The following is a 12,456-nucleotide window of genomic DNA, read 5'->3' on the forward strand; positions in this document are numbered from 1 at the left end:
GACAGGACGGAGCCTTGGGGTACGCCTCTGTGTTGAGCTTGCTGCGAGGAGGTAAAGCGGCCATCTGAACAGAAGAACGACCTCCCTGTAAGGAAGCTGTCGACCCAGGAGATGATGTAGGGGGGAACGCGCACCGAAGCCATTATGTGGAGTAGGACGCTGTGCTCCACGCTGTCATAAGCCTTAGCAACATCTAGTGCAACCAGGGCAGAGATATCTCCAGTCTCGCGCGCGTGGCGGATCTGCCTTTCCAGATTCACATGCGCCATCCAGATAGAGCATCGTGGGCGGAACCCAATCTGGCTATCATTGAGCACCGATGAGGCCTCTAAGTAAGACTCGAGCCGGTGGTGCAAAACGCGCTCTATGGTCTTGCAAAGGACAGAAGTCAGTGCAATTGGGCGGACGTTGTCTATCTCCAGGCCCCTCGAGGGAACCTTCTTGATGACCGCCACTCCCGCAATTTTCCAGGCACCGGGGATCCATGCGTGCTCCACGGATACATTCACGATATTTAAAAGTTCATGAGGGTGAGACGCCCACAAAGACTTCACCATTGCGCCGGTGATGCCATCCGGACCGGGTGCAGATCTAGGTAGGGAGCGCACGACAGTATCGAGCTCCTCTTCAGTTACAGGGAAGAAGCCAGATGGCGACGCTTGGGGAAAGGGAGGGCCACGAGGAACTGCATTCCGGAAGCGTAGGGAGAGACCTTTGGCAACAGCTTCAAGCCTGGCTTTTGCGACGTCGTCAGGGGCGACAGAAAGCTCATTGCATGAGGCGCTAGAGAAAGACCTCCGAATGTAAGCGATGTGCTTGTACAAGGCCTTCCTGCGAAGCGGCCACAAGCTTCCGAATAAACAGGCCCAAAAAGAAGACGAGGAGGAGTGCGGTGGCGATGGTCACCTCTGGGTGTAGACGAAGACAGACGAGACGGATCAGACTATAGGGGTCACCATACTAGGGGTGCATCTAAATCATGGAGTGGTCTTCACGGCTCCTGAAAAGTGAATGTTACCGTCCTGCTCTTATTGGGTGCTCAAGGATCAGTCGAGATGCTGTAGCGCCCTTCGGGCCCAACTATGTCTATCTATAAAAATTATCTCCAAAATTTATGTTCTAATATATGCGTGCGTTGCGCTTTAAAAGCAAAACTTCCTCACGCAACACACTGAAAACAAACCGGCATTCTAAGTAATATTACTCTGTGTTGTGGTTTGCTGAAGATATGGTGCGTACACTCGTTTAGGGCTGTTGCCTTAGAAGTCGGCCCAGGACGCACATTCCCCCAAAGCGTTCGTCGTGACGTTGCCCACCTCTGTATGGGCGACAACAGCGAGCGCTTTTCCCTTTTATCTTTCCCTTTCCTTTTTCGTTTTTTTTTTCTGCCAATAAATCCCCGCCCCCTCTTTCAGCAATACCACGAGCACCTAGGGCTGTTGCGCTAAAGTTTGAGGCGGGCGACCGGAGTGCAACTCTGACCACTACCGTCCGAATGTTGAGAGCCACAGCCGCTCCTGGCTTATAGCCACAAATGATAGTGACTGCTAGGACGCATCGAAGAGTTAGCAGTTTTTGCGAAATGGAAAACAAAACAGAAGAGCGTAAGCTTAGGACGAATTATTGCTGTGTCGCACTGTGCCATTACAGCGAGAAGACGGCTAAGGGAATGACATATCTTTTTTTGGGAATCATGAACAGCGTCTGCCAGTACGTTCTATCGTTTCCCCGGAGAAGCTACGAGGAGAGCAGGCTACTTGGGCATATAGGGAAGAATGTCCCCGGAAAAGATTATCCGGACTAGCAGCGCTATTGTTACCAGCTCGCTTGTCTTGTTGTTTTTTTTTTCTCGCAATTGTTCATTGTTTCAGTAGATACTCCATAGCCTTGTCTATATGTGCACAGCCGCCTATCTCGTGTGTTTGAAGTTTTAAATACAGGTTTTAAATAAAAGATCAGTCTTGGTTGAAGTTTAGTGCGTGTTCGTCGTCCTTCCTTTCGTCTCCTTATTTTTTTTAGCTTGTTTGTATATCAAGCACTTGGATCTTTAACGCTTTTAACACGATCTGCCTGGCCTAGAATGACAGGAACAAGCAGATTATACGACGGGCAAAATTTTGCACCCCAACATTGGCGGCGTGTTGTTGGGGGAGGGGGGGGGGCATCCGACTTCACAGGGGACTGGCCGACATTTGTCTTACAACGCACGAAGAAACCCCAGGGACTTGTAGAGCTTGTTGCAACGTTCACTTAAACGCAGCGTGGCATCAAGCTGTACCAGCAGTGCACGTGCTTTACGAACAAATGACGTGTTTCAAAGGAATGTGACTGGGATCACTTGTAAAACGCTACTCCTGACTTCAATGGCACTCCACATTTAGCACAGAGGTAAGCATTACAAAGAACGATAGGTTGATTTTGAAGGCGGTCGCATGGGCTGATTGACTATAGGCAGCGAGGCGTATGCTCTATGGTATGTCACACATGTTCTCTGCTGACGTCATGTATCTGCTATACTTCTGGCGCCAAGTTGCCAGCGCGCCGATCGGCCCGTTGCCAACCAGTTTCGCTGTTTCTCTAGAGGTACTCAAAATGTCTGTTTTTGTTTGCTACGTCTACGCTTATACGCTGTATACAAATCGTCCACACAAGCCAACGGGGCGATGAAAGCTGCAGAAAGAATTGCAGTTCTGTAAATTCAACGCGAAGACTGAACCGTTTTCTAGCACTACGTTTGGGCAAGAGCACGTGCTTTTGAACAGTGACTCTGCTTTTCAATGCGAGCTTCTGTGATGTCGTAAGATGTTCCGTTGTGTTGGTGCTTCATACTGTTGAAGACGTACAAAGGAGATAAGGATATCTGCACACAGTCCCGTATCCGCTTGATGCCTTGAATTACCGCATTGCCTTGAGTTCGAGGAAGAACACAGGATGAGAAGAGCACACGACAGACATCAGTCTGAGACAAAGGTCCTCTCACCCTAAGGAGAAGAGCAAGCTCCCTTTTGCCCACCTCCACCGCATACGCGGATTTGAAGGGAGACCAGAGCACGCTGTAAAGGTCGTGTATTGTCATCGAGCAGGAGCAACCGTAGTGTCATTCTCTGCAGAAAAACAAAAAAGCAGGTGACTCATTTGCTGTAATAGGCCCCATAAACCATCCTGTACTGGAGATTTTCGCGCTACAAGTATGCCCAAAATAAATTGCAAAAGTTCTGCATTCTCATTTTCAGATATGCCTGTTGAAATTATGGCGAAACACTTAAACAACACTAAGCTATATCTATAACATATGTACACAGAACTGTATGTTACAAGAGTGCACTTCTTCAGTTACACGGCAACTTTGATTGTTGCTTTACTAGCTCGTAGAACGAGACGAGCTAAAAAAAGAAAGAAAATTTAACAAAGTTTGCTTTCACACTCTTACACTATTTATGTTTGCTTATTATTATATTATGCTATCTATGTTTGCTTACACTATTAAGGTACCGCCGGACCTATACTGAGATATTTTTGTCGACTTGGCAGTTCGCTGAGGGTGGGTGGTGTGGCAAAAATGGCGTGGCATTTTCGAGCGATCTGCCTGCCTTCCTAGCGGCGTGTTGTTGGATGGGGGGAATTGTGCGTCTTGGGCCGACTTCACAGGGAACTGCGCCGACATATGTCTTAAAACGTCTGAGGAAAACCCAAGGGAAACACCCAACAACATAGTCGGCGCACGAATTCGAACCAGGGTCACCTCCAAGTCTAGGCGTGGAATACCATCTCGTAGGCACACTGGAGCTGGTAGTTCCCCTCAGTTTGCTGAGGGGCGAAAATAAAGTGAATTTTATTCACTCAAACGAGGCCCTTCTGGTGTCGTGCGTGAGCAAAGACCACGAGCAAGACGGAGGAAGAGAAAGCAGGAGCTCCTGGATCGGTGATTCTTCGTTCTGCGCGGCTTCGTTATGGATAGCAAATCTTCCAGTAGTCGAAGTGAAACAGAAAGTGAACCATTGTCTCCGTCAGCTCTGCCCTCTGAGGCCGTCTTGCAGATGAATGACATGGGCTTCTGGTTTGTGCAGACGTTTCCCGACGTCACGAGTGTCGTCATATCGCCTTACGCGATTGCCAACACACTTATGCTCCTCTACCAGGTAAGACTCTGTTGGCTGTTTTTAGAGTCATTACAGTTGTATTCCACTGCGAGCCGCGTTTAGATCCATTTTTTTTGTTCAACTGCATAGTTTTGTAAATAAACACAACATTGTATTTAGGGTCATAGCAGCGAGCATAACAGCTTCAAACATTAGAAACTCCACGCTCACATCTAGTATCTATACTGTTGCGCATAACTCAGAAGGGACATGCGTCCAAGTTCTTCCGAATAATTTCCGAGAATACGCGGCGGCTGTCGCTTCAGGTTTGGATTATTGACAAGTTGTAATGATAGAACAGTCAGGAAACAAGCCAGCTGGTGATATAGATCCATACTGAAGAACCCCGAGACGAGGGACACGGAAACGAGGAACAAACAGAACGAAGTCTCAAACACAGCTGAAAGTTTACCTTTTCCGGTGTCCCTCGTCTCGGGGTTCTTCAGTATGGATCTGGAGTTGTAATGCAACGTTTGCTACGATGTTGCAAACTAACTAACAATGATGATTACATACGGATAACCTATTGTGAATCATTCTTCAATGAGTAAAAGAACGGTACGCCATATAATATGGTAGCAGAAAACAGTTTAGGGACCTACGACGCAAAGGTAGTTCAGGAAAAAACCCAGTGAGTGCCCGCCGCAGCAATTATGCCTACGTGGCTCTTCGACAGAAAATTACGGGTGGAAAGAATTGCTGATGGCCACTCTTCGTTCTTGAGACACCGTTCGCGCAGTGGAATTTTCTTTCCAGATCAGGCAGGGTTCACCCGTACTACCTCAAAGCCATTCCGGTGACCCGCGTATTTTTCTCACAGTTTCGCACATAAAAGTGAGTGGTAGTGATGGGGTGATGGGGAGGATGACAACGCCCTAGGCGCTGCCGCACCGGAAAGAGAAGACTTGCTCTGACGGGCTTATAAAATAGCATATGCGCAGGCAAGCTGGTGGACAAGATGACTACGAAGCCTGAGCTTGGGCACAACAACTACAAGGACGTGCTTTGTTGTTACGTTACGTCCTTGTAGTTCTTGTGCCCAAGCTCAGGCTTCGTCGCCATGGAGCAACTCCTTAGGGGTACGCGATAAGGAGCAAGTCATTGTTGCTATAAATAAATTTCGAGTATGCTGAGTGTGAACCAGTAAGCTATAACGTTAATTAGCTTATGTCTGCTGAGTCCCGAGATCCGCATCGCCCAAATGCATGTGTCTCCTTCTTTATTAATATAAAGAAATTGAAAAAGTGTATTCTCCTGTGCAAGTCGCATGTACGAGTACAACCTTTAGAAAAGGAGACTGGCCATTTGCGTTACACTTTGGCAATAAAATTTCAAATTCTTTCGGAAGTCGCGTTCTTCAAGGGTGTAAGGCAATATTTCGATGCACATAATTACGTACACTGTCGGAAAGATGCTTTTAATATTCATATTATATCTCTGCACCTGCAATGCTTGTAGGCTTCAACTGGTGCAACGAGAGACCTCCTTGAGAAAGTCACTCACTACGCTACCCTGGAACAGGATATGAGAGCATTATTCCGTGAGTTGTCAACGGAGCTGTTCAACGACCCCGAAGGAGACCAAGAATTTAACTTGGAAAGTATTGTACTCGTTGGAGGTCTTTGTAACAAGGACGATGACGTAGCGGAATACTTGGCTGATACCCTGCAAAGCCGCATTCAAGATATCCCAGAGGAGCTCTTCCGCGTTGAGGTTCGTGAGTGATACCAATTCCCAATTAAGCACGCAATCATTGCTTACTTTTGCAGATTCAATCCAATGCCCAAAATGCAATGATAGCTTGCTAGTGTCGTAACACGGCCCTGTTGCTTGGTACTTCAGCAGTTTGGAAACCTGGACGACACACAACGGCCAAAAATGTGCGAATATCACATTCCGTTTTTGTCTGCTGTGTATCATTCGTGTTTCTGAGCTCCAGAAGTATGAATCACGCAATGGTAGTAAACTCTCCTTATAAAAATATTTTTCATTGAATTATCGCTTTGTACGAAGTCTCACGCTCTATTGCCCGAAACGCGTGCATTTAGATCCCGATTATTCGAACTGCCCTGCCAGCCGCCTCCGCTTAGTGCGAAGGGCGAGCCGGCGGAAGCCCATGCAGCAGACCTTGCTTGCATGTTCCTCTCGCTCTCTAAGTTTTCAATATAAGTTAAAAGGACTGCCAAGATGCTCACCACCAATGTCTGTTTGCTTGATTGAATTCTTGTCTTGAGACTTACGCGGTGCTTCTGAGGCCACTGTCACTATTTTCGTGGCACATCCGCTTTTACGGAATTGCTGACTTTATTGAATATGATTCAGGTCCTGTTCACTTCGTTCTAACGAGGGCCAAGTGCATTTGTGGGCCCCAGGGGTAGTGCCCTCGTAGCATAACAGGGACGCGTAAGGCATGGTTGGTACTGGTTTGAACCAAAGAGAACGCTAGAAAACGAGCGCCAAAAAAAAAAAAAGCTTGGTCATTCCACGGGAGATGGTCCAATCTATCGGCACTCGATCATCTGCAATTTCTTCCTCCAATCTTTGCGCGTAGAGGACCTGTGTAGATGATTACAACTGTAGATTTTTGCTCAAAGTGTTGCCCCGAATCTTACGTCTTTCCTTTCTTTTTCTTTTCACCACAGTGCGGCAGTAGATTGCAAAGTTGGATACGCCACGTAAGTTGTGGAGAGATCAATCAAGTGATGAATGTGGATTTCTACTCGCAAGCTCCCGTGATTTGTACGACAGCCCTCTACTTCCACGGTCGTTATGATGTGCTCATTAATCCCAAACGGAGTCGAACTGCAACGTTTCGTAATCTAAATGAAGGCTTAATCTCCGTGGCAATGATGCAGTCGCGGGGCATGTTCGGCTACTTGTACTCCCGCCAACTGCGAGCACAGGCTGTGCTTGTTCCTTACGACGGGAACCTGTCGCTTCTGCTGCTGCTTCCAGCCCAGCCGAGAAATCTGGGTTTGCTGGAGAAGGTCGTTGAATCTCGACTTGTGTGTTGGCTTCTGGAGCGTATGAACAACTTGTTCGTCGACTTGATGATGCCTCGGTTCGCATTGCAGCAGGCGACTGGTCTCAGAGAGTTCTTCACCAAGCTGGGGTTAGGTAAATAAACTTTGCTAGATAAAATCACAATCGGGAACGATGACAGTATAGTAACGGGGATTCCGAGAGTTTCATCCGAGTTCAACATGCGGGAATGCCCTCGGTCACATTGCCACGGTATTGCCGCGCTAATGAATTTTTGTAACTGGCCCACATTATGGACCATACAATAGACCTTTCCCTGCTTGTAAACAAATGAGGTCATAGTGTTCGACATCGCCACCAATTTGATAGACTCGAACAACGCTCGAAGCTAGGGCCGAACAAGGTCGCGCACGAAAGGCACGGTCTTGAGGGGATTACGATGGTCCCTGAAAGGGACGTGACCTTCGGTCCTACTTTTTTTCAGTAGGAGGCAGCGAACGGGTGCCCATTCGTGGAACCCAGCCCTCCTCTTCCGATTTGTTTGTTTCAGTTTCAGTCTGTCTACCAACGTCATGATGACGTTTCTCGGGTACAGGTCTATATTAAGCACACACGGTGGAAACCCCTTAGTCCATGACGAAAACCCGAGACTGGGAAAAAGACGAAAAACAGACGACACAACACAAAGTCTCAAGAACCCCTTAGACCCCTTAGTCGACAACGCACGCTAGTCCGAAAGTAATAACAGGAGCGCTGTTTCTGCGTCATCTAGCCCAAACAGTAAGACTCTCACACCCACAACTCTTCGCGTCAAAGTTAAGCCATAATCCGACACTAAAAACAGTAAGAAAAATATATGCCTCAGATGGGATGACCGTTACATGTGCTCTTTCCCAAGTATGGGTGAACTGTGATCAGACCAGACTTGTCAGTGTAACCGGAATCCGATTTCCTCAATCTGTATGGTTTTCTTCACGAGACAAGAGATAGAGTTTGCCTTCAATTCAATAAAAATTTTACCTTTGAAGTTCTTTTCTCTGAGCTGGCCGCAAAAGTATGCAGACCCTCCAAAACAAGCCAATTTACATTATGGATGTCGTACGCTAGTTCTGCCACATGCACCTACATAACAATAATTGGGAGTATATTTACACGTAAGGTAAGTCAGCCTATTTGTATACGTGCCGCTGGATAGGACTGCTTATAATCACCCACCACCACCACCACCACCACCACCACCTGGGGTTCTTTTGACGTGCGCCGGAAATCCCCGACACACGCTGCTGGAAGCAATGCTTACCTCCCCCACATGAGCTACCGTACTCAGCCGGGACTGAACCCGCGGTCTTGAGCTCAGCAAGCCGATGCGTTACCGACTGAGCTACCGAGGTCGGTACATTTGGTACCGAGGGCGGCACTTACATTTGGTGGTTCAAAACATTCATTTACTGTAAGACGAGCACTGTCGGAATGGTGTGCTAATGAGCCTACACTCTTAAAAATGAACTTCACCACATAGCACGCTACTAGCCAACCAATACCCCGAATGACAACGTTCTCGCCCTAGATTTGTTGAAAACGGGAGGAGGAGCCTATTTTGTGCCATTATGCACAGCACAAAATAGGCTCCTCCTCCCGTTTTCAACAAATCTAGGGCGAAAACGTTGTCATTCGGGATGGTGGTTGGCTAGGAGCGTGCTATGTGGTGAAGTTCATTTTTAAGAGTGTAGCTTTGTTACGGCTCATACGACGGTGTTCAAAACAACTTGTTTGTAATTCATCAATTCGCGCGTACTGATTTTCGTGGCGATTGTAGTGAATTATATTCTAATTTTTTAGACTTACTGATGTTTATTTTCAGGTGTTTTGGAGTAGCCTGATTTGTTGAAAACGGGGGGCGTACGCCTTTTTTTGACAATTATGCTGTTCATAATTGTCACAAAAAAGGCGTACGCCTCCCGTTTTCAACGAATCCCGGCAGATAACGATATCATTCGAGATCATGATTGGCTAGGAGCGTGCTATGCGGGGAAGTTCATTTCTAAGAGTGTACCATTTCCATATTTTTCTGTCCCAACTCCAACTCCACCTTCCGTTACTTAACTCGGAAAAATGATATTCTGCTTTGTATAAAACAATATCGAATATTATTACTAAGTTCCGTTCTGCTGATATATTCAGATATTCAGTATCTGAATTCAAACCAACCAAGAGGTGATGATGCTTCTCCTCGTTGTGCTTAAACCAAGTGCGAATAGCCATGTCGCCGTTGCATCAAGTAGCAATGTGTTGCCAGCTAGCCTAAAGAACGGAAAAATTATGAGTACACGTGAAAGTAGGTCTTAGAAAACGTGTTAGAAAACGTATCGCAAGATATGCGCTGCTCCTCTATAGTCTGTAATATATACGTTCTCTTGCATTCCCAGGATCCATCTTCTCGACGTCAGGACCAGGACCCGACTTCAGTGGCTTGCACGGGCGCCCGTACGTTCCAATGGGCAACTTGTTTCAGGTCGTCCGCATCCTCATGGACGAAGGGGGCGAAGGCGGCCTATACCAGGGTGAATGCATGTTCAACTGTGCCGCCCTTCGACCTGGTGGCCGGCAACCCATTCGCTTCCACGCTGAACATCCCTTCTTGTTTTATGTAATTCACATGAAAAGCAAAGCGGTGCTTCTCCTTGGGCGCGTCGTACGGCTCTGAGGGCATGTCGCGCAGCGCATGGTTAAGAAAGATGTGGAAGTGTCGCCGACTTGGGATAACACTGATGGGTAGCACTGATCGCTGCAGCATACATTGCCTAAATTGTACATTTCTGTATTTGAATAATATGAGTTTTAACGCACCTGTCTGTAGACTGACTGGCGTCCTACAAATTATCGGCGCTTACTGATCGTTTTTGCGGTAAATAAAAATGTTCAATATATTAGAATGCATAAAATAGTATACAGCTGCCCCCAAGAGAAGCGACGACGATAAATCAGGCGTCTGGTTTTCAATTCTTAATTTCATTTCTTTCCTTTCTTAATTGTTCTTTTCTTTAATTTCCCTGGTAATAGGTACTTGTGAGGTAGGTGCTAAATACACATCCTACCAAAAAAAGCTTAATGTGATTGTAGTGGGTCACCCGTGTCTCGTATGATCTATGCACTTTGTCACAAGATTCCAACAGGACCTGCAAATTGTCACAGTGCTATTCACCTTCATATCCTATTGAGCACCGAGGAATAACTATACAAAACTACACTGGTGCAGAGTCCACTCTTCAAAGTGCTTTTGTGTTACGTCATGTTAACCAGGTGGTTCACAAGAGGAGTCATCGTGGTGCTTCGTTAGACACCATAGCCGCCCTGTCGCAGGCCCATCGCGAATTCTGTGATTGTGCGCGATCGTCAAGACTTCTGCTACTGAAGGCACAGTGCATTTGTGCCCTGTCCTAATAAAGAGACGGAAGTTGCCAAAGCCCTGTATATTGTAAAAACAAAAAAATTGCGGTCTCCCTGCTGATGCAACGAGGAGCAATGCAATAGCAATCCTTGAATTTCTAACACAACGTGGGGATAATTTGAAATTACGCGTAACTGCAATGAGTTATGATGAAATCCTGGAGAGGATAACGCGCTGTGGATTTGGCGTGAAGAAAACTTTTTTTTTTTTGACCGCACCATGAGTACATTAACCCAGTCAACACAACATTGTAAATTTAACGTAGAAAACACGTTGCAGCCCAACTAAACGAACGCATAATCAACGTTGAGAGCGAACATCGATTTGACCTTGCAAATATCGCCGCGAAAACGCATGATATTAAAACCGACCAATGAACGCATATTCAACGTAATCGAAACATTGTGAACGAGGCGTTATGCTTGGATCACACTGCAACTTTTTTCCGTTGCGGTTACGGTACACTCTTAAAAATGAACTTCCCCGCATAGCACGCTCCTAGCCAACCATCACCTCGAATGATATCGTTATCGGCCCTGATTTGCTGAAAACGGGTATCGTACGCCTTTTTTGTGACAATTATGAACAGCATAAGTGTCACAAAAAAGGCGTACGCCTCCCCTTTTCAACAAATACGGGCAGATAACGATATCATTCGAGATTATGGTTGGCTAGGAGCGTGCTATGCGGGGAAGTTCATTTTTAAGAGTGTACGGATCCAGGCGGCGTTTGTCATACGACACGTTGCTGAGACACATGCGTTCTTGATACGGCAGACGCTTGTGTTGAACCAATCACACGTACACTCCACCACGACCCTATTCCATAGACAGCCATGAACGGGTAACAGTGATGGGGTCGCCGAGAAGCGTATCTGCGTCAACGTGCTTTCAACGGAGGCAGCCATGTTGGTAAAAGGAAGGGCGGCAGCAGAGCAGCGATGTGCTTTCCCGGTGTGCCTTCACTCACTGATAAGCGGCATATAGACGGAGGTAACGCGTACCGCATGGAGTTCGGTCAAGCTCTACTCCTGCGGTGCGTATGCTTTTCGGTTCGCCGTGCTTCGTTGCCATGACAGCCTGCCGAGACGCATCCGTAAAGCATGAAAATGCAAGAGTAAACCAGGCATAACACCAGGCGTGGTTCACACTGTTACCACACCATATTTGCTGTTGAAGCACTGCCAGGAAAGATTTCTGGGTAAAGAAAGGGAATACCTTTTTCCTTGCTTTGGGGTAGCTGATGTTTTCGGTAACCGTGGTGTGCAAAACCTCCTTCCACTTAAAGCAAAACCTTGAGTAAGAGGTGTGATCACTGGAGCAGTTCAGGTAACAATCACGCCCTCTACACTGCTTAGTGTCATGGCCCTGCTGGCCTCAATGGGCGCAAAAGGGCGATCCATGGCAGACGTCAGCAGCCCCCCCAAACCGGTTGCACCTAAAGCAAGCAAGAGGGTTCTGGATGTACGGACGGACCTCCGCAGACAGATATCCCACTTTCAATATATCGGGCAGCGAGGGACGGTTGAATGTATACGAACTACGTTTCTGGTGCTGATGTATTCATTGTTTTTTCGTATCTTGAGTTTCCGAACGTCAACTGCTGTTTGTCGTTTTAGGCTTGCAAGGATTTCTACTGTGACATCGATCAATTCAGTGACAGCTACCACCACACGACATGTATTCGGGGCCTTATGCAAGGACGTAGATATCGGGACACCAAGCATTTCTCTCTCACTCAGGGTCTTTTAGCCGTCTGCCTCTGGTGTACACTTGATGAGAAGGTCACCAGATCGGAGTTTCTTAATTTCCGTGATGTGTTTCGACAGGGAAGACACCACCACCTCAATAAAGAAGAGTGGCATTTTCCCAAGTGCACTCTCAGAAA

General features: G+C 47.0%; 1 protein-coding gene across 1 annotated transcript; it reads left to right on the top strand.

The window, feature by feature from the left end:
- The first annotated feature begins 3,872 nt into the window (after positions 1–3,872).
- Positions 3,873–9,967, top strand: LOC135374826 (intracellular coagulation inhibitor 1-like). Its single transcript, XM_064607758.1, has 4 exons — positions 3,873–4,139; positions 5,598–5,852; positions 6,782–7,256; positions 9,548–9,967. Exons 1-4 carry the CDS (start codon positions 3,951–3,953, stop codon positions 9,823–9,825), a joined length of 1,197 nt encoding a protein of 398 aa, XP_064463828.1. The 5' UTR covers positions 3,873–3,950; the 3' UTR covers positions 9,826–9,967.
- The last annotated feature ends 2,489 nt before the right edge of the window (positions 9,968–12,456 follow it).

Source organism: Ornithodoros turicata, unplaced genomic scaffold (genome assembly GCF_037126465.1).
Source record: "Ornithodoros turicata isolate Travis unplaced genomic scaffold, ASM3712646v1 ctg00000746.1, whole genome shotgun sequence".
NCBI classification, from domain to species: Eukaryota; Metazoa; Arthropoda; class Arachnida; order Ixodida; family Argasidae; genus Ornithodoros; species Ornithodoros turicata.

Excerpts from the sequence above, each read along its gene's own strand:
- LOC135374826 (XM_064607758.1), top strand. The coding sequence starts at position 3,951 with ATGGATAGCAAATCTTCCAGTAGTCGAAGTGAAACAGAAAGTGAACCA. Across the intron at positions 4,140-5,597 it reads CACTTATGCTCCTCTACCAG|GCTTCAACTGGTGCAACGAG; the intron begins GTAAGACTCTGT and ends CAATGCTTGTAG. Across the intron at positions 7,257-9,547 it reads CTTCACCAAGCTGGGGTTAG|GATCCATCTTCTCGACGTCA; the intron begins GTAAATAAACTT and ends TTGCATTCCCAG.